Genomic DNA, 20,385 nt, shown 5'->3' with positions numbered 1-20,385 from the left:
CCATTCCGAAACATCCGGCCTCGGAACCGAAAACAGGTTCCTACACAGAGGAACAGGGACTGTCCTCACAAATGCAAGGACATAGGTTCGGACAAGAACTAGAGTCAATGGAGCCAGACTACACTCAAAGAAGGCTCCACATCCAGAAAGACACAGGGAAGATAAGTACTCTTCCCCCAATTAGGATGAAAAGAAGACTTGCCTTTCAAGAAAGACAAGCAGCCACAGGCAAAGGTGGCAAGACAAGTAACACCGCCACCATCTCCACCACACTCAACGCACACATCACCGGTAGCCACTCCACCACTGATGCAGTCCCCAACTCATACTGGAATGAGTCGGGATGATCCCGACGCATGGGATCTTTATGATGCGCCAGTATCAGATAACAGCCCAGACTGTTATCCAGCGAGGCCGTCGCCACCTGAGGACAGTACAGCCTACACACAGGTGGTGTCAAGAGCAGCGGCGTTTCATAATGTCACCCTGCATGCAGAGCCTATTGAGGATTACTTTTTATTCAACACACTATCCTCCACACATAGCCAATACCAAAGTCTCCCTATGCTACCTGGAATGCTAAAACACTCCAAACAGGTGTTTCAGGAGCCTGTGAAGGGCAGGGCTATAACTCCAAGGGTGGAGAAGAAATACAAGCCACCGCCAACAGACCCTGTATACATAACGCAGCAATTAACACCAGACTCTGTGGTAGTAGGGGCAGCTCGCAAGAGAGCGAACTCACACACCTCGGGAGACGCACCACCTCCAGACAAGGAGAGTTGCAAGTTTGACGCTGCGGGGAAAAGGGTTGCAGCACAAGCGGCCAACCAATGGCGCATTGCCAACTCACAGGCATTGCTGGCGAGATAGGATAGGGCTCATTGGGACGAAATGCAACATTTCATTGAACACTTACCCAAAGAGTTCCAAAAAAGGGCACAACAGGTGGTGGAGGAAGGACAGAGCATTTCGAACAATCAAATACGCTTTGCAATGGATGCAGCGGATACAGCTGCTAGGACAGTAAATACAGCAGTGACCATAAGGAGACACGCATGGCTGCGTACATCAGGATTCAAGCCGGAAATACAACAAGAGGTGCTGAATATGCCATTTAACGGACAACCGTTGTTTGGGCCGGAGGTGGACACTGCTATCGAAAAACTTAAAAAGGACACTGATACTGCCAAAGCCATGGGCGCACTCTACTCCCCACAGAGCAGAGGCACATTTCGTAAAACACAATTTTGAGGGGGGTTTCGAGGACAAAGCACAGAACCATCAACCTCACAAACAAGGCCCACTTATCAGAGCCAATATCAGCAGGGAAGTTTTCGGGGACAATATAGAGGGGACCAATTCCAAAAGAGTAGAGGGAAGTTCCAAAGTCCCAAAACTCCTCAAAACAAGGAGTGACTTCCACGTCACAAATCCCAACACAACACCTGTGGGGGGGAGACTAACCAAGTTCTACAAACATTGGGAGGAAATAACAACAGACACTTGGGTCCTAGCAATTATCCAGCATGGTTATTGCATGGAATTTCTCAAATTCCCTCCAAATGTCCCACCGAAAACACACAATATGTCAAAACAACACATGGATCTTCTAGAACTAGAAATCCGAGCCTTGTTACAAAAAGATGCAATAGAACTGGTACCAATTCATCAAAGAGGAACAGGAGTTTACTCGCTGTACTTTCTCATACCCAAAAAGGACAAAACTCTAAGACCTATATTAGATCTCAGAACATTAAATACCTACATCAAATCAGATCACTTTCACATGATGACATTACAGGATGTAATCCCATTGCTCAAACAACAAGACTACATGACAACACTAGACTTAAAGGATGCATACTTCCATATACCAATACATCCTTCACACAGAAAGTACTTAAGGTTTGTATTCCAAGGGGTACATTACCAATTCAAAGTGTTGCCATTCGGGATAACAACTGCGCCAAGAGTTTTTACAAAATGCCTGGCAGTAGTGGCTGCACATATCAGGAGGCAGCAAATACATGTGTTCCCGTACCTAGACGATTGGTTAATCAAAACCAACACGCAAGAACGGTGTTCACAACACACAAAGTATGTCATAGAAACCCTCCACAAACTAGGTTTCTCACTCAATTACACAAAGTCACACCTTCAGCCGTGTCAAACACAGCAATACTTAGGAGCAACAATCAACACAACAAAAGGGATTGCCACTCCAAGTCCACAAAGGGTACAGGCATTTCACAATGTAATACAGGCCATGTATCCAAAACAGAAGATACAAGTCAAGATGGTGATGAAACTACTAGGCATGATGTCCTCATGCATAGCCATTGTCCCAAACGCAAGGTTGCACATGCGGCCCTTACAACAGTGCCTAGCATCACAATGGTCACAGGCACAGGGTCAACTTCTAGGTCTAGTGTTGATAAACCGCCAAACATACACCTCGCTTCAATGGTGGAACAATATAAATTTAAACCAAGGGCGGCCTTTCCAAGACCCAGTGCCTCAATACGTAATAACCACAGATGCCTCTATGATAGGGTGGGGAGCACACCTTAATCAACACAGCATCCAAGGACAATGGGATACTCAGCAAAGACAGTTTCACATAAATCACTTAGAACTACTGGCAGTATTTCTAGCGTTGAAAGCATTTCAACCCATAATAAGCCACAAACACATTCTTGTCAAAACAGACAACATGACAACGATGTATTATCTGAACAAACAGGGAGGAACACACTCGACACAGTTGTGTCTCCTGGCACAAAGAATATGGCATTGGCCGATTCACAACCACATTTGCCTAATAGCACAGTTTATTCCAGGGATTCAGAATCAGTTAGCAGACAATCTCTCTCGGGATCACCAACAGATCCATGAATGGGAGATTCACCCCCAAATACTAAACACTTACTTCCAAAGATGGGGAACACCACAAATAGACCTATTTGCAACAAAAGAAAACGCAAAATGCCAAAACTTCGCATCCAGGTACCCACAAGATCAATCTCAGGGCAATGCGTTATGGATGAGCTGGTCAGGGATATTTGCATACGCTTTTCCCCCTCTCCCACTCCTTCCGTATCTAGTAAATATATTGAGTCAAAACAAACTCAAACTCACACTAATAGCACCAACCTGGGCAAGACAACCTTGGTACACAACACCACTAGACCTCTCAGTAGTGCCTCATATCAGGCTTCCAAACAGACCAGATCTGTTAACTCAACACAAACAACAGATCAGGCATCCAAATCCAGCATCACTGAATCTAGCAATTTAGCTCCTGAAGTCTTAGAATTCGGACATCTAGACCTTACACAGGAATGTATGGAGGTCATAAAACAAGCAAGGAAACCAACCACAAGACATTGCTATGCAAATAAGTGGAAAAGATTTGTTTATTATTGCCATAATAATCAAATTCAACCATTACACGCATCTGCTAAAGACATCGTAAGCTACTTACTGCATTTACAAAAGTCAAAGCTAGCTTTTTCATCCATTAAAATACATCTTACCGTAATTTCAGCTTATCTGCAAATTACGCACTCAACTTCATTATTTAGGATCCCAGTCATAAAAGCATTTATGGAGGGCCTAAAGAGAATTATTCCACCAAGAACGCCACCAGTTCCTTCGTGGAACCTTATCATTGTCTTAACACGACTCATGGGTCCACCTTTTGAACCCATGCACTCATGTGAGATACAATATGTTCGATGGCATCTGTCGCTGTAGATACGCATGTTCTGCAATAGCTCGCCATCTGGTGTTGGGCCGGAGTGTTACAAGTTGTTTTTCTTCGAAGAAGTCTTTCGAGTCACGGGACCGAGTGACTCCTCCTTTTGTCTCCATTGCGCATGGGCGTCGACTCCATCTTCGATTGTTTTTTTTCCGCCATCGGGTTCGGACGTGTTCCTGTCGCTCCGAGTTTCGGAACGGAAGATTAGCTAATTTCGGAAGATTTTCGTCGGTATTGTTGCGTTCGGGATCGGCGTACTTAGATTCCACACCGCATCGAAGATCGAAGAGCTCCGGTGCCCTTCAGGGTAGTTTTTCGATCCCCCGTCGGGGCCTGGTCGGCCCGACCGCGTGCTGAAGAACGCCGATGGAACGGACCCCGTTCCGTTTCTGCCCCAAATGCCACAATAAATACCCCTACACAGACCAACACTTGGTCTGCAACCTGTGCCTGTCACCTGAGCACAGCGAAGACACCTGCGAGGCCTGTCGTGCGTTCCGGTCCCGAAAAACACTCCGAGACCGTCGAGCCAGAAGACTTCAGATGGCGTCCGCACCGACAGCCCAACAGGAGTTCGAGGAACAGGAAGAGGAAGGTACCTTCTCGATCCAAGACTCAGACTCCGAAGGATTCGACGATACACAAACCGTGAGTAAGACGTCGAAAACCACACAGAGACACATTTACAAGGCCCAGGGGACCCCACTGCCATCCGGCCATGGCTCCACCCATAAATTCGGTGACCGACCGTCGGCACCGAAAAAGGCCCACACAGTGCCGAGATCGTCCGACTCCGGTCGAGACACCGGCACGCAGCCTTCTCGGGACCGAGAAAGTGCTGGAGACAAGCCTCGACACCGAGATGCCGGTGTGGACACGGCTCCACGCCGAGACAGCGGCATCGACGCCGAGAGGTTTCGGCCCCGAAAAAGAAAAAAGTCACCTCGGAGCCGAAAAAACACGCAGACAGGGTTTCGATGCCGAAACAAACTGCAAGCGACCCAGCTTCAGGCTCTTATACAGAAGAGCACTCGCTAACCTCCCAAATGCAAAAGCATAGGTTTGAGGAAGAGCTACAAGCAACTGATGTGGACCATACGCAAAAGCGTATCTTCATACAGCAGGGGACAGGAAAGATAAGCACCCTTCCCCCTATTAGGAGAAAGAGAAGGTTGGAGTTCCAGACTGAACAAACACCACAACCAAAAGTGGTGAAAAGAGTTACCCCACCACCCTCTCCTCCGCCCGTGATTCACGTCTCACCAGCACAAACTCCATCACTCTCCCCAGCTCACACCACCATGAGCCAGGGTGACCAAGATCAGGACGCATGGGACCTATACGACGCCCCAGTGTCAGATAATAGTCCGGAGGCATACCCTACGAAGCCATCTCCACCAGAGGACAGCACCGCGTATTCTCAAGTGGTGGCTAGAGCAGCACAATTTCACAACGTAAGCCTCCACTCAGAACAGGTCGAGGATGATTTTTTATTCAACACACTCTCCTCCACCCACAGCTCGTATCAAAGCCTGCCTATGCTCCCTGGTATGCTCCGGCACGCAAAAGACATCTTTAAGGAGCCGGTCAAAAGCAGGTCAATCACACCAAGGGTGGAAAAAAAGTATAAGGCGCCTCCTACAGACCCAATTTTCATCACTACACAGCTGCCACCAGACTGTCGTTGTAGGAGCAGCTAGGAAAAGGGCCAACTCTCACACATCTGGAGATGCACCACCCCCAGATAAAGAAAGCCGCAAGTTCGATGCAGCTGGTAAGAGTCGCAGCACAAGCTGCAAACCAGTGGCGCATCGCGAACTCCCAGGCACTACTTGCGCGCTATGACAGAGCCCACTGGGACGAGATGCAACATCTCATTGAACATCTGCCCAAGGACTTACAAAATAGGGCAAAACAAGTGGTTGAGGAGGGACAGGCCATTTCCAACAACCAGATCCGCTCCTCCATGGACGCTGCAGATACAGCTGCACGAACAATTAATACATCTGTAACTATCAGAAGGCATGCATGGCTCCGAACGTCTGGATTTAAACCAGAGATTCAACAAGCAGTTCTCAATATGCCTTTTAATGAAAAAGAACTGTTCGGTCCAGAAGTGGACACAGCGATTGAGAAACTCAAAAAGGATACGGACACTGCCAAAGCCATGGGCGCACTCTACTCCCCGCAGAGCAGAGGGAATTACAGCACATTCCGTAAAACGCCCTTTCGAGGGGGGTTTCGGGGTCAGAGCACACAAGCCAGCACCTCACAAGCAACACCGTCCAGTTACCAGGGACAGTATAGAGGAGGTTTTCGGGGACAATATAGAGGAGGGCAATTCCCTAGAAATAGAGGAAGATTTCAAAGCCCCAAAACCCTTACTACTAAACAGTGACTCACATGTCACTCACCCCCTCCACACAACACCAGTGGGGGGAAGAATAGGTCATTATTACAAAGCATGGGAGGAAATCACTACAGACACTTGGGTTCTAGCAATTATCCAGCATGGTTATTGCATAGAATTTCTACAATTCCCTCCAAACATACCACCAAAAGCACAAAATTTAACAACACACCACTCCAATCTCCTGGAGATAGAAGTGCAGGCACTATTGCAAAAGAATGCAATCGAATTAGTGCCAAACACACAAATAAACACAGGAGTTTACTCACTGTACTTTCTGATACCAAAGAAGGACAAAACGCTGAGACCAATCCTAGACCTCAGAGTAGTGAACACTTTCATCAAATCGGACCACTTCCACATGGTCACACTACAACAAGTATTGCCATTGCTAAAACTACACCACTACATGGCAACTCTAGACCTCAAGGACGCTTATTTCCATATACCAATACACCCATCGCACAGGAAATACCTAAGGTTTGTATTCAAAGGAATACATTACCAATTCAAGGTACTGCCTTTCGGATTAACAACCGCACCAAGAGTCTTTACCAAATGCCTAGCGGTAGTCGCTGCACACATAAGAAGGCAGCAAATACATGTGTTCCCATATTTGGACGACTGGCTAATCAAGGCCCATTCGTTCATAGAGTGCTCAAATCACACAAATCAAATCATACAAACCCTCTTCAAACTCGGGTTCACCGTCAACTTTACAAAATCCAACATTCTGCCGCGCAAGGTACAACAATACCTAGGAGCCATAATAGACACATCAAAGGGAGTAGCCACTCCAAGTCCACAAAGAATTCTAAATTTCAACACCATCATACAACGCATGTATCCAACACAAAAGATACAAGCAAAGATGGTATTACAACTCCTAGGCATGATGTCTTCATGCATAGCCATTGTCCCAAACGCAAGACTGCACATGAGGCCCTTACAACAATGCCTAGCTTCACAGTGGTCTCAAGCACAGGGTCACCTTCTAGATCTGGTGTTAATAGACCGCCAAACTTACCTCTCGCTTCTGTGGTGGAACAACATAAATTTAAACAAGGGGCGGCCTTTCCAAGACCCAGTGCCACAATACGTAATAACAACAGATGCTTCCATGACAGGGTGGGGAGCACACCTCGATCAACACAGCATACAAGGACAATGGAACGTACATCAATCAAAACTGCATATCAATCACCTAGAACTTCTAGCAGTTTTTCAAGCACTAAAAGCTTTCCAACCAATAATAGTTCACAAATACATTCTCGTCAAAACAGACAACATGACAACAATGTATTATCTAAACAAGCAGGGGGGGACGCACTCCACGCAGTTAAGCCTGCTAGCACAAAAGATTTGGCGTTGGGCAATTCACAACCAAATTCGCCTAATAGCACAATTTATACCAGGGATCCAAAATCAACTCGCAGACAATCTCTCTCGAGATCACCAACAGGTCCACGAATGGGAGATTCACCCCCAAATTCTGAACACTTATTTCAAACTCTGGGGAACACCTCAGATAGACTTGTTTGCGACAAGGGAGAACGCAAAATGCCAAAACTTCGCATCCAGATACCCACACGAACAATCCCAAGGCAATGCCCTATGGATGAACTGGTCAGGGATATTTGCTTACGCTTTTCCTCCTCTCCCTCTCCTTCCTTACCTGGTAAACAAACTCAGTCAAAGCAAACTCAAACTCATATTGATAGCACCAACTTGGGCAAGGCAACCCTGGTACACAACGCTGCTAGACCTATCAGTGGTACCCTGCATCAAATTGCCCAACAGGCCAGATCTGTTGACACAGCACAACCAAAAGATCAGACACCCAGATCCAGCATCGCTGAATCTAGCAATCTGGCTCCTGAAATCCTAGAATTCGGGCACTTACAACTTACCCAGGAATGTATGGAAGTCATAAAACAAGCTAGAAGGCCATCCACCAGGCACTGCTATGCAAGTAAATGGAAGAGGTTTGTTTGCTACTGCCATTTTAATCAAATACAACCATTACACACAACTCCAGAACATGTAGTGGGTTACTTGCTTCACTTACAAAAATCTAACCTGGCTTTCTCTTCCATTAAAATACACCTTGCAGCAATATCTGCATACCTGCAGACTACCTATTCAACTTCCCTATATAAGATACCAGTCATTAAAGCATTCATGCAGGGCCTTAGGAGAATTATACCACCAAGAACACCACCTGTTCCTTCATGGAACCTAAATGTTGTCCTAACTAGACTTATGGGTCCACCTTTTGAACCCATGCACTCCTGCGACATACAGTTCCTAACCTGGAAGGTGGCATTTCTCATCGCCATTACTTCCCTAAGAAGAGTAAGCGAGATTCAGGCGTTTACAATACAGGAACCTTTTATACAACTACACAAAAATAAAGTCGTCCTAAGGACCAATCCTAAATTTTTGCCAAAGGTTATTTCACCGTTCCATCGAAATCAAACAGTGGAACTTCCAGTGTTTTTTCCACAGCCAGATACCGTAGCTGAAAGGGCACTACATACATTAGATGTCAAAAGAGCATTGATGTATTACATTGACAGAACAAAAAACATCAGAAAGACTAAACAACTATTTATTGCATTTCAAAAACCTCATGCAGGAAACCCAATATATAAACAAGGTATAGCCAGATGGATAGTTAAATGCATCCAAATCTGCTACCTTAAAGCTAAACGACAGCTGCCCATTACACCAAGGGCACACTCAACCAGAAAGAAAGGTGCTACCATGGCCTTTCTAGGAAACATCCCAATGCAAGAAATATGTAAGGCAGCCACATGGTCTACGCCTCACACATTCACCAAGCACTACTGTGTAGACGTGTTATCCGCACAACAAGCCACAGTAGGTCAAGCCGTATTAAGAACATTATTTCACACTACTTCCACTCCTACAGGCTGATCCACCGCTTTTGGGGAAATAACTGCTTACTAGTCTATGCAGAACATGCGTATCTACAGCGACAGATGCCATCGAACTGAAAATGTCACTTACCCAGTGTACATCTGTTCGTGGCATCAGTCGCAGTAGATTCGCATGTGCCCACCCGCCTCCCCGGGAGCCTGTAGCAGTTTGGAAGTTACCTTCAATTATTTATATATGTATCATCTCAACCTTAAATAGGTGCATACTTAGTCACTCCATTGCATGGGCACTATTACTACAATTCAACTCCTACCTCACCCTCTGCGGGGAAAAACAATCGAAGATGGAGTCGACGCCCATGCGCAATGGAGACAAAAGGAGGAGTCACTCGGTCCCGTGACTCGAAAGACTTCTTCGAAGAAAAACAACTTGTAACACTCCGGCCCAACACCAGATGGCGAGCTATTGCAGAACATGCGAATCTACTGCGACTGATGCCACGAACAGATGTACACTGGGTAAGTGACATTTTCATTAACATGGAAAGTAGCGTTTCTCATTGCCATCACATCTCTAAGAAGAGTAAGTGAAATACAGGCATGTTTGATGGCATATGTTGCTGCAGATACACATGTTTAGCACAGTCCGCTGCCTGGTGTTGGGCTCGGAGTATTACAAGTTGTTTTTCTTCGAAGAAGTCTTTTTTGGTCACGGGACCGAAGGACTCCTCCCTCTTCGGCTCCATTGCGCATGGGCGTCGACTCCATCTTAGATTGTTTTTTTTCCGCTGTCGGGTTCGGACGTATTCCTTTTCGCTCCGTGTTTCGGTTCAGAAAGTTAGTCAGAATCTCGGAAGAAAGCGTCGGTATTGTTCCGTTCGGTATCGGGATAGTTAGGTACATCGACACCGATCATCGGAAGACTTTTGGGGTAGCTTCGATCCCCCATCGGGGCCTGGTCGGCCCGACCGCGTGCGACATCGAAGCCGATGGAACGGACCCCGTTCCGTTTCTGCCCAAAATGTCACAGTAAGTATCCTTATACACAGGCGTCTACAAATGGCGTCCACGCCGACAAAACAACGTTTCGACGACGAAGAGGAAACATTCTCGGTTCCGGAATCAGAATCCGGAGACTCCGACGTCGAACAACAACAACAAACAGTGAGTAAGACGTCGAAAACAAAAACCATCGAAAAAACAAAAGCCCAGGGGACGCCACTGCCAACAGGCCATGGCTCGACCCATAAAACCGGCGAGCCATCGAAGGCGCCGAAAAAGGGCACGCCCATAGGGAAGACACCCGACTCCGGTCGAGGGACCGCCATGGAGCAACCTCGGAGCCGAGATAGCGGCTCCGAGAAGCAAAAACAAGATGCCGGCACCGAAAAACATCGGCACCGAGACACACTGCCGAAAGCCACAAAAATTCAGTCTGTACCGAAGCCGAAAAAAGATTCTCTCTCAGCGCCGAAAAGTTCCACACCTCCTTCCTACACAGAGGAACAAGGGATAAGTGGCCAGATGCACAGATTTGGACAAGAGCTCCAAAGTGTAGAATCAGACTACACACAAAAGAGACTGTACATCCAACAAGACACAGGGAAGATATCAACTCTTCCCCCAATAATGAGAAAAAGAAGGATCGGATTTCTCAAGGATGACGCACAAGCCAAAGTGGTTAAAAAAGTCACGCCTCCCCCCTCTCCACCACAACAGGCATCGCCGGAACAAACTCCGCCACAAATGCACTCACCAGCGCAAACTACTGTAAGTCAAGATAATCAGGATCAAGACGCTTGGGACCTATACGACACCCCAGTGCCGGACAATGATCCCGATTCATACCCCACAAAGCCGTCACCGCCAGAGGACAGTACCTCATACTCGCAACTATTGGCTAGGGCAGCAGAATTCCACAATGTCCAACTGCATTCCGATCCTATAGAGGATGATTTTTTATTTAACACCCTCTCGGCTACACATAGCCAATATCAATGTCTCCCAATGCTACCAGGGATGTTACGGCACGCAAAACAAATTTTTGAAGAGCCCGTAAAATCAAGAGCCATCACCCCAAGGGTGGATAAGAAATACAAACCACCACCCACAGACCCAGTGTTTATTACTTCGCAGTTACCACCTGACTCCGTAGTAGTAGGGGCAGCTCGCAAAAGAGCAAATTCTCATACATCTGGCGACGCCCCACCTCCGGACAAAGAAAGCCGAAAATTTGATGCGGCAGGAAAAAGAGTAGCATCACAGGCAGCCAACCAGTGGCGCATCGCAAATTCTCAAGCGCTGCTAGCCCGATATGACCGCGCACACTGGGATGAGATGCAACTTCTCATAGACCATCTTCCCCAGGAATACCAAAAAAGGGCGCAGCAAATCGTTGAAGAGGGACAAACGATCTCAAACAATCAAATCCGCTCTTCAATGGACGCAGCCGATACTGCAGCGAGAACAGTCAACACTGCTGTCACCATAAGGAGACACGCTTGGCTCCGCACTTCAGGGTTCAAACCTGAAATCCAGCAGGCTGTCCTTAATATGCCCTTCAACGAGAAACAACTTTTTGGCCCTGAAGTGGACACAGCCATTGAAAAACTTAAAAAGGACACAGACACGGCCAAAGCCATGGGCGCACTCTACTCCCCGCAGAGCAGAGGCTCTTTTAGAAAAACTCCATTTAGAGGGGGGTTTCGTGGCCAACCCACAGACACCACCAGCCAACAAACAAGAACCACACCATATCAGGGTTCATTCCAAAGGGGAGGTTTCAGGGGATATAGAGGGGGTCAATTCCCAAGGAGTAGGGGAAGATTCCAGACTCCAAAAACACCTCCACCTAAACAGTGACTTTCAAGTCACACAACCCCTTCACTCAACACCAGTGGGGGGAAGACTAAGCCAATTCTACCAATCTTGGCAGCAGATTACAACAGACAATTGGGTATTAGCAATAATCCAACATGGCTATTGCATAGAATTCCACAATTTCCCACCAAACATCCCTCCAAAAACACGCAAAATGTCACCCCAACATTTAGAACTTTTAGGACTAGAGGTTCAAGCACTACTGCAAAAGGATGCAATAGAGTTGGTACCAGTACAACAAAAAAACACAGGAGTTTACTCCCTGTACTTCCTAATTCCAAAAAAAGACAAAACATTAAGACCAATATTAGATCTCAGGACACTAAATACATACATCATATCGGACCACTTTCACATGGTCACACTACAAGACATCATTCCACTGCTCAAACAGCAAGATTACATGACCACATTAGACCTAAAAGATGCGTACTTTCATATACCGATACACCCTTCTCACAGAAAGTACCTAAGGTTCGTATTCAAAGGAATACATTACCAATTCAAGGTGTTGCCATTCGGAATAACAACTGCACCAAGAGTATTCACAAAATGTCTAGCAGTAGTAGCAGCACATATCAGGAGACAACAAATACATGTGTTTCCTTACCTAGACGATTGGCTAATCAAGACCAACACAGTAAAAAAGTGCACAAACAACACCACATATGTCATACAAACCCTTCACAAACTGGGTTTCTCCATCAACTATACAAAGTCACACCTCGAACCGTGTCAGACACAACAATATCTAGGGGCAACCATCAACACATCAAAAGGAATTGCCACTCCAAGTCCACAAAGAGTTCAAGCATTCCACAAGGTAATAAGTGCTATGTTTCCAAACCAAAAGATACAAGCAAAACTGGTGATAAAACTTCTAGGCATGATGTCATCATGCATAGCAATTGTCCCAAACGCAAGACTACACATGCGACCCTTGCAACAGTGCCTAGCATCACAATGGTCACAAGCACAGGGTCAACTTCTAGATCTGGTGTTGGTAGACCGCCAAACATACCTCTCGCTTCTATGGTGGAACAGCAACAATTTAAACAAAGGGCGGACATTTCAGGACCCAGTGCCTCAATACGTTATAACAACAGATGCTTCCATGACAGGGTGGGGAGCACACCTCAATCACCACAGCATTCAAGGACAATGGGACGTACACCAAACAAAATTTCATATAAATTACCTAGAACTGTTAGCAGTATTTCTAGCGTTAAAAGCCTTTCAACCCATAATAACACATAAATACATTCTTGTCAAAACAGACAACATGACAACAATGTATTATTTAAACAAACAAGGAGGAACACACTCAACACAATTGTGTCTCCTAACACAAAAGATATGGCAATGGGCGATTCACAACCACATTCGCCTAATAGCACAATTTATTCCAGGGATCCAAAACCAACTAGCAGACAACCTTTCGCGAGATCACCAACAAGTCCACGAATGGGAAATTCACCCCCAAGTTCTGGACAATTACTTTCAAATTTGGGGAACACCCCAGATAGATTTGTTCGAAACAAAAGAAAACGCAAAATGCCAAAACTTCGCATCCAGGTACCCACACCGCGAGTCACAAGGCAATGCTCTATGGATGAGTTGGTCAGGGATATTTGCATACGCTTTTCCCCCTCTCCCTCTCCTTCCATATCTAGTAAACAAATTGAGTCAAAACCAACTCAAACTCATACTGATAGCACCCACATGGGCAAGACAACCTTGGTATACAACTCTACTAGACCTTTCACTAGTACCGCATGTCAAACTACCCAACAGACCAGATCTGTTAACACAACACAAACAACAGATCAGGCATCCAAACCCAGCATCATTGAATCTAGCAATTTGGCTCCTGAAATCCTAGAATTCGGACACTTAGACCTCACACAAGAATGTATGGAGGTCATAAAACAAGCTAGAAAAGCTTCCACTAGACACTGCTATGCATCTAAGTGGAAAAGATTTGTTTGCTACTGCCATACCAATCAAATCCAACCATTGCATGCCTCTACAAAGGACATAGTGGGATACTTACTACATTTGCAAAAAGCAAACCTTGCTTTTTCATCTATAAAAATACACCTCGCAGCAATATCTGCTTACCTACAAACTACTCATTCATCGTCTCTATTTAGAATACCAGTTATTAAAGCATTCATGGAAGGGCTAAAAAGAATTATACCAAGAACACCACCAGTTCCTTCATGGAACCTTAACATCGTCTTAACAAGACTCATGGGTCCACCTTTTGAACCCATGCATTCCTGTGAAATGCAATATCTAACGTGGAAAGTCGCATTTCTCATTGCAATCACATCCCTCAGAAGAGTAAGTGAAATACAGGCATTTACCATACAAGAACCATTTATTCAAATACACAAAAATAAAATAGTTCTAAGAACAAATCCAAAATTTCTACCAAAAGTAATCTCACAATTCCATTTAAATCAAACAGTAGAATTACCAGTGTTCTTCCCACAGCCAGATTCCGTGGCTGAAAGGGCACTACATACATTAGACATCAAAAGAGCACTAATGTACTACATTGACAGAACAAAGCTAATCAGGAAAACAAAACAACTGTTCATAGCTTTTCAAAAACCACACATAGGAAATCCAATCTCTAAACAAGGCATTGCTAGATGGATAGTCAGATGTATTCAAACATGCTATCTTAAAGCCAAGAGAGAATTGCCTATTACACCAAAGGCACACTCAACCAGAAAGAAAGGTGCTACAATGGCCTTTCTAGGAAACATTCCTATGAGCGAAATATGTAAGGCTGCAACGTGGTCTACGCCTCATACATTTACTAAACACTACTGTGTAGATGTACTAAATGCACAACAAGCTACAGTAGGCCAAGCTGTACTAAGAACATTATTCCAAACTACTTCAACTCCTACAGGCTAAACCACCGCTTTTAGGGGAGGTAACTGCTTTATAGTCTATGCTAAACCTGTGTATCTGCAGCAACATATGCCATCGAACTGAAAATGTCACTTACCCAGTGTACATCTGTTCGTGGCATTAGTCGCTGCAGATTCACATGTGCCCTCCCGCCTCCCCGGGAAGCCTGTAGCCGTTTAGAAGTAAATCTTAAATCTTAAACATTTGTAAATAATTATTATAAACTTTTTTATGTACATACGTATTCACTCCATTGCATGGGCACTATTTATAGCCAACAACTCCAGCCTCACCCTCTGCGGGGAAAACAATCTAAGATGGAGTCGATGCGCAATGGAGCCGAAGAGGGAGGAGTCCTTCGGTCCCGTGACCAAAAAAGACTTCTTTGAAGAAAAACAACTTGTAATACTCCGAGCCCAACACCAGGCAGCGGACTGTGCTAAACATGTGAATCTGCAGCGACTAATGCCACGAACAGATGTACACTGGGTAAGTGACATTTTCATTACCATACAAGAACCCTTTATTCAGATACACAAGCATAAAATAGTTTTACGAACTAACCCAAAGTTCTTACCAACGGTCATATCACCGTTTCACTTAAATCAAACAGTAGAACTACCCGTGTTCTTTCCAGAACCAGATTCTGTAGCTGAAAGAGCACTACATACATTAGACATCAAAAGAGCTTTAATGTACTACATTGATAGAGCAAAACAAATACGAAAAACAAAACAACTGTTCGTTGCTTTTCAAAAACCTCATACGTGGAATCCAATATCCAAACAAGGCATTGCCAGATGGATAGTTAAATGTATTCAAACCTGTTATCTCAAAGCAAAAAGAGAACTGCCTATAACACCAAAGGCACATTCAACTAGGAAGAAAGGTGCTACTATGGCCTTTCTAGGAAACATTCCAATGACTGAAATATGTAAGGCAGCCAAACATTACTGCGTGGATGTGTTAACAACACAACAAGCCACAGTAGGACAAGCAGTACTACGAACTTTATTTCAAACAACTTCAACTCCTACAGGCTGAGCCACCGCTTTTGTGGAGATAACTGCTTAATAGTCTATGCAAAGCATGTGTATCTGCAGCTACACATGCCATCGAACGGAAAATGTCACTTATCCAATGTACATCTGTTCGTGGCATGAGACGCTGCAGATTCACATGCGCCCACCCGCCTCCCCGGGAGCCTATAGCCGTTTCGAAGTTGATCTTGAAAATTTGTAAATATCACTTTAAACCACATTATGTACATACATATTTACTCCATTGCATGGGCACTATTACTATAATACACAACTCCTACCTCACCCTCTGCGGGGAAAACAATCTAAGATGGAGTCGACGCCCATGCGCAATGGAGCCGAAAGGGGAGGAGTCCCTCGATCTCGTGACTCGAAAAAACTTCTTCGAAGAAAAACAACTTGTAACACTCCGAGCCCAACACTTGATGGCGGGATGTGCAAAGCATGTGAATCTGCAGCGTCTCATGCCACGAACAGATGTACACTGCGTAAGTGACGTTTTCTATATATGGGCTGAATGTACTTAAATAAGGAGATGGATCATGCTTTCCTCTTTCACTCACGATAGGAAGGTTGACCTGGTTTGCTTGGCCTCCACCCACGGTCCGCAGGGTATCTATGGCCCCTTGCATTCAGTCTGGCACTTCTTTGGACTGCTATGGTGTGTAAGTGACGCAATATAAAATCACAAATGGGTCTTAAAGCGTGCAAGTGCTGCAGAATTTGTAATGGGCTTCCAACAAATGTGAGGTGACCTTATGCAGTGCTGTTAATAATCATGAGCACCCATTTTTTTGAACTTTTTGGCTTTGTTCCATGTTTATCCTTTCTCTTTACCTATTGTGAAGAAATGCTGGATGTTTTCAGCAGCGGGTGTTATAGTTAGTAGTGTTGATATTAAGAAGCACAAGTAGCATTTATAAAGATGGTCGTTTACATTGGAAATTCCTTTCTTTTCCAGACTGTACAGCCGTGGGAAAGGAGATACTTCCCCCTTCCTTATGACCCCAAAACAGAAAGTGAAGACCAATTGGATGTGCAGGAAAGGATGTTCCGAAGCTCGCGCCGCACATCTGGAAGTAAGACAACAAAGGAATTGGAGAATTCGCCAACCTCGCCCCTCATCTCCGACACCAAGGGTAGAAATCCAGCAACTCCGCGACCGGCACACAGATAAAAAGAAAATGAACATTGGCATTAAAGCTTCAGAGAGTTGTCGTTTGATATTCAAACATCCTTCAGAGAAAATATTTCACAGTTTTTAGTGAATTTAAGGAGTTTAGAAGCTGTTTTGTTTTTTGTTCCAAGTTTTGTTTTTTTGTCTTAATCACCCACCATGTGCCCCTTTAAATTAAATTTATAAGAAACTCCCAAGTTATCAACGGATGAAAACTACCAATTACGGATACAATGAGCTATTCCCCCTGTTCGTATGTGCAGGCATATGACTAGCTTGGAGGAGTTGAGCAGTCTAGCAGACTTAAAGTCTTCGAGATTTTTTTTTATCGAAAAGGGTTGGGCATTTTGTATTCCTGTTCCCTTTTCCTTGATTAAGGTTTTAATGGAGTGAAATTAGTGGTGAAAAGGAATTTTCAAAATGTTCCTAGTGTTTTGTCCTCAATTTGTTACACACCCTTTTGCTCCCCAACATTTGCTATGTGTATGGTTACCCTACTGTTAGTCATAATCATTTGTGTTAGTTCTGAGGTCCAAAGCTATAGAAAGCACAGCAGCCACAAAATCGATGGTCAAAAGAGACATTATCAGTCACGGTTTGGGCAGGCAAGACAGTATGTTCACAAACAAGCTTATTTGACTCGGAAGTTAAACAAAAAAGGAGCCATTAACAATGGTTTAACTTTGTTGTATATTTGTTGCCTAATAAACTAACAGCTAGTGCCTGATTTCCAAAATAATGTTCATATTGTGCTATTGCTTACTTATTCCAAATAATGAGAAGGAAGAGGTGTACATAGCAGGATGTGTGACGGTTTCCATAACCGTTTCATGGCTGACCACAGCTTAGATATATTTGTATTCTATTTTTTATACATAAGGAGGACATCGCTGTAGCAACCTATGCAGACTTGTGTTAAATGGCCACCTTGTGTGCAGCTTATGCTATCAGTAGGTGCACATAGCCAGGACTCCATTCCTGTAGCACATCACTAGTGATGAACCTGCTCCTCCTTACCTCAAACAGCACCACCGGTTCATCTTCAGATGGCAAAGGTGTGTAATAAAACCCTTTGTCAAAGTGTAGTACGGCTAGTGACATTGAATCCTTTAGAAAGGAATACTTAATGGAGTTTGTTGATTTGCATTGATAAATAGCCATGCAAACCATAATCTGCATTTTATTTATGCCTCTTAGTGTTCAGTTCACCTAATCTATACAGCACATATATGCCTGCTACTAGTAGGATCAGTTGCGCATTTGCTTTAGCATATTTTATGGTACATCGAAGGAGCAGCAAAGGGTACCACAATATATAAAAATATCCCCTGGTAGCAAAGTTTCTCATAATGACTTGCACATACATAGTTGGTAAAATAAAAAAAAAAATTTAAACTGTTTTTAAAATCTTCCAGGTTTGTGGACAATACCATACTGTCCTGGCCACACGCTTATGTGATGTAAATTTCCATCATGCTAGAAGGTGAACCTTTTTAGTACATCTAGGCAGTATTACTTTACATATTGATATTCGATTATTAAATTAGGTGATAGCTAGTCTGCATTAGGTAACCAACCTAACAATGTACCATGCACATCGTGGCTTTCTGTGCTTTCTGCTTGCCTTTGTCCTCTTCAGTATCCCTTATACCCCCTTCAGAATTTCATTTGGGCAGCACTTAATTAAATCCATGGTATACTTGTGAAAAGCTTCTTACCAAATCTGTGCACTACAGGTGGCTTTAGCCTTTATTTCACATGTGTAAAGAAGAAATTAAGAGATTTATTTTACCCTAATACCTATTGTCCTGATTTTGTGCATCATTGGTAAAGAAATGCATAGATTAATTGAGAGCAGTACTTGTGTGGCATTTTAAATACATTCTTTCTTTTCTTTCCTCAATTCTACCTCTCCTGGCATCATGTTACAGCCCTAGAACTATAAGCTGACTCCCTGTAAGGTTTTGTTTGAGGGTGCCATTTCACATTGTTTTAGTTTATGCCCATTTTTCATCATTCAACATGATTCACAAGGCCTATCTGATGTTCAAAATACATCATAGTCTGTGCTTCAGAAGCCGTTTTCTCTCTCGAGTGATTTAATTTTACTTCTGGCTTTTTAGTACAGGCGTTACTAGGCGATCTTCAACTACCATCATACCCTTCAGGCTACTTCGTGGTGCACTGTAACAGCTGCCCCCACCCAATTGGACTATGGTTTAATTCTTTTCACCACAGATTAATCTCCACTTCTGTAACAATATGAAGACAGTTATATAACAAATTAATAGTTTTAAGGCCGTGTTTGACGGCAATCCTTCATTCTGACGGGCCTTTAAAATTTCAAGAAAAAAATCAATAAAGAGGAAAAAAGAAAACCAAGCCTGTTCTCACATTGTTCTCTGGTTTTGTATCCTCGGTAATGTCCTTGAAGATATGTTGAGCATTCTTGCCTCATTGTTAGCAGTGTGCCTGTCTTCTGTATATTCACATCACCAAAAAGCGAGAAGTTTAATTGTATTTTTTCATTTTATAATCGTATAAAAATAGTCGCTAAACTGCTTAATGGTCAGGGTTTTTTTTCACAACTTTAAACATTTTGCGAGGGATTTTTTTTTTTCTGTACTGAGAGTTTAAGTGGTTTATTCGCCTTCTTGTTACTTAAACAAAAAGATGCGTACCATATCTCTATGCATTAAGTGCTTTTTAATTTAAAACGTTGAAAATTATGAATCATCCTTTTAGCGTTGTAAAGGAAATCCCTGTATTTTGTAAATATTTCCTCACCTTCCTCTGAACTGTTACGATGACAAGAGCTGTAGCGCCCCTCTGCGTGGATGAACATGTTTTTCTCCTCTGTGCAGAGCAGCTCTTTGTTCCTGTCCTGATTCTGTTGGCAAGCACAAATAGGTGCTTATAAAAAGAAACATACAACTTAAAAAAAATTAAAAAATGTTAAAGAACGTTATAGAAGTTCCCTTTTCTTTAAATTGTAATTAGATTTTTGAGTGTCAGTATTACAAAGGGATTTTGAATGGAAGAAAAATTGTGAAATGAGTGCTTAATGGGTAGTTACTAGGAGGCTTTGTGTACACCGTAAGTAAACACCATTGCTGTTTTGCCTCTGCCACAGTTCTTTTGTGTTGACCACGTAGTACTTACATGCTCTGTTTTTTTTAGGTATTATTTTCCTCACTGCATCCCTTTTATTTAATATGAACACCTTTAGTTATTGGTGCCTTACCACCAGTGTCAAAGGTGGCTTGGTGCTCTGGTCAGCAAAG

At 43.9% G+C, this 20,385-nt stretch overlaps 1 protein-coding gene across 5 annotated transcripts in view; it reads left to right on the top strand.

Annotated features, from left to right (window-relative positions):
- Window positions 1–20,064, top strand: part of KANSL1 (KAT8 regulatory NSL complex subunit 1) — an 817,615-nt gene extending 797,551 nt beyond the window's left edge. For all 5 annotated transcript variants that reach the window (XM_069238046.1, XM_069238047.1, XM_069238049.1 and 2 more), the window contains one exon: window positions 16,886–20,064. In XM_069238046.1, coding sequence (XP_069094147.1) covers window positions 16,886–17,101 — 216 coding nt within the window. In that variant the 3' untranslated portion in view covers window positions 17,102–20,064. The remainder of the gene's footprint in view (window positions 1–16,885) is intronic.
- Window positions 20,065–20,385: the final 321 nt, after the last annotated feature.

Source organism: Pleurodeles waltl, chromosome 6 (genome assembly GCF_031143425.1).
Source record: "Pleurodeles waltl isolate 20211129_DDA chromosome 6, aPleWal1.hap1.20221129, whole genome shotgun sequence".
Lineage (NCBI taxonomy): Eukaryota > Metazoa > Chordata > Amphibia > Caudata > Salamandridae > Pleurodeles > Pleurodeles waltl.
The sequence above is the reverse complement of the archived record's forward strand: the minus strand, read 5'-3'. Positions and strand labels throughout refer to the sequence as shown.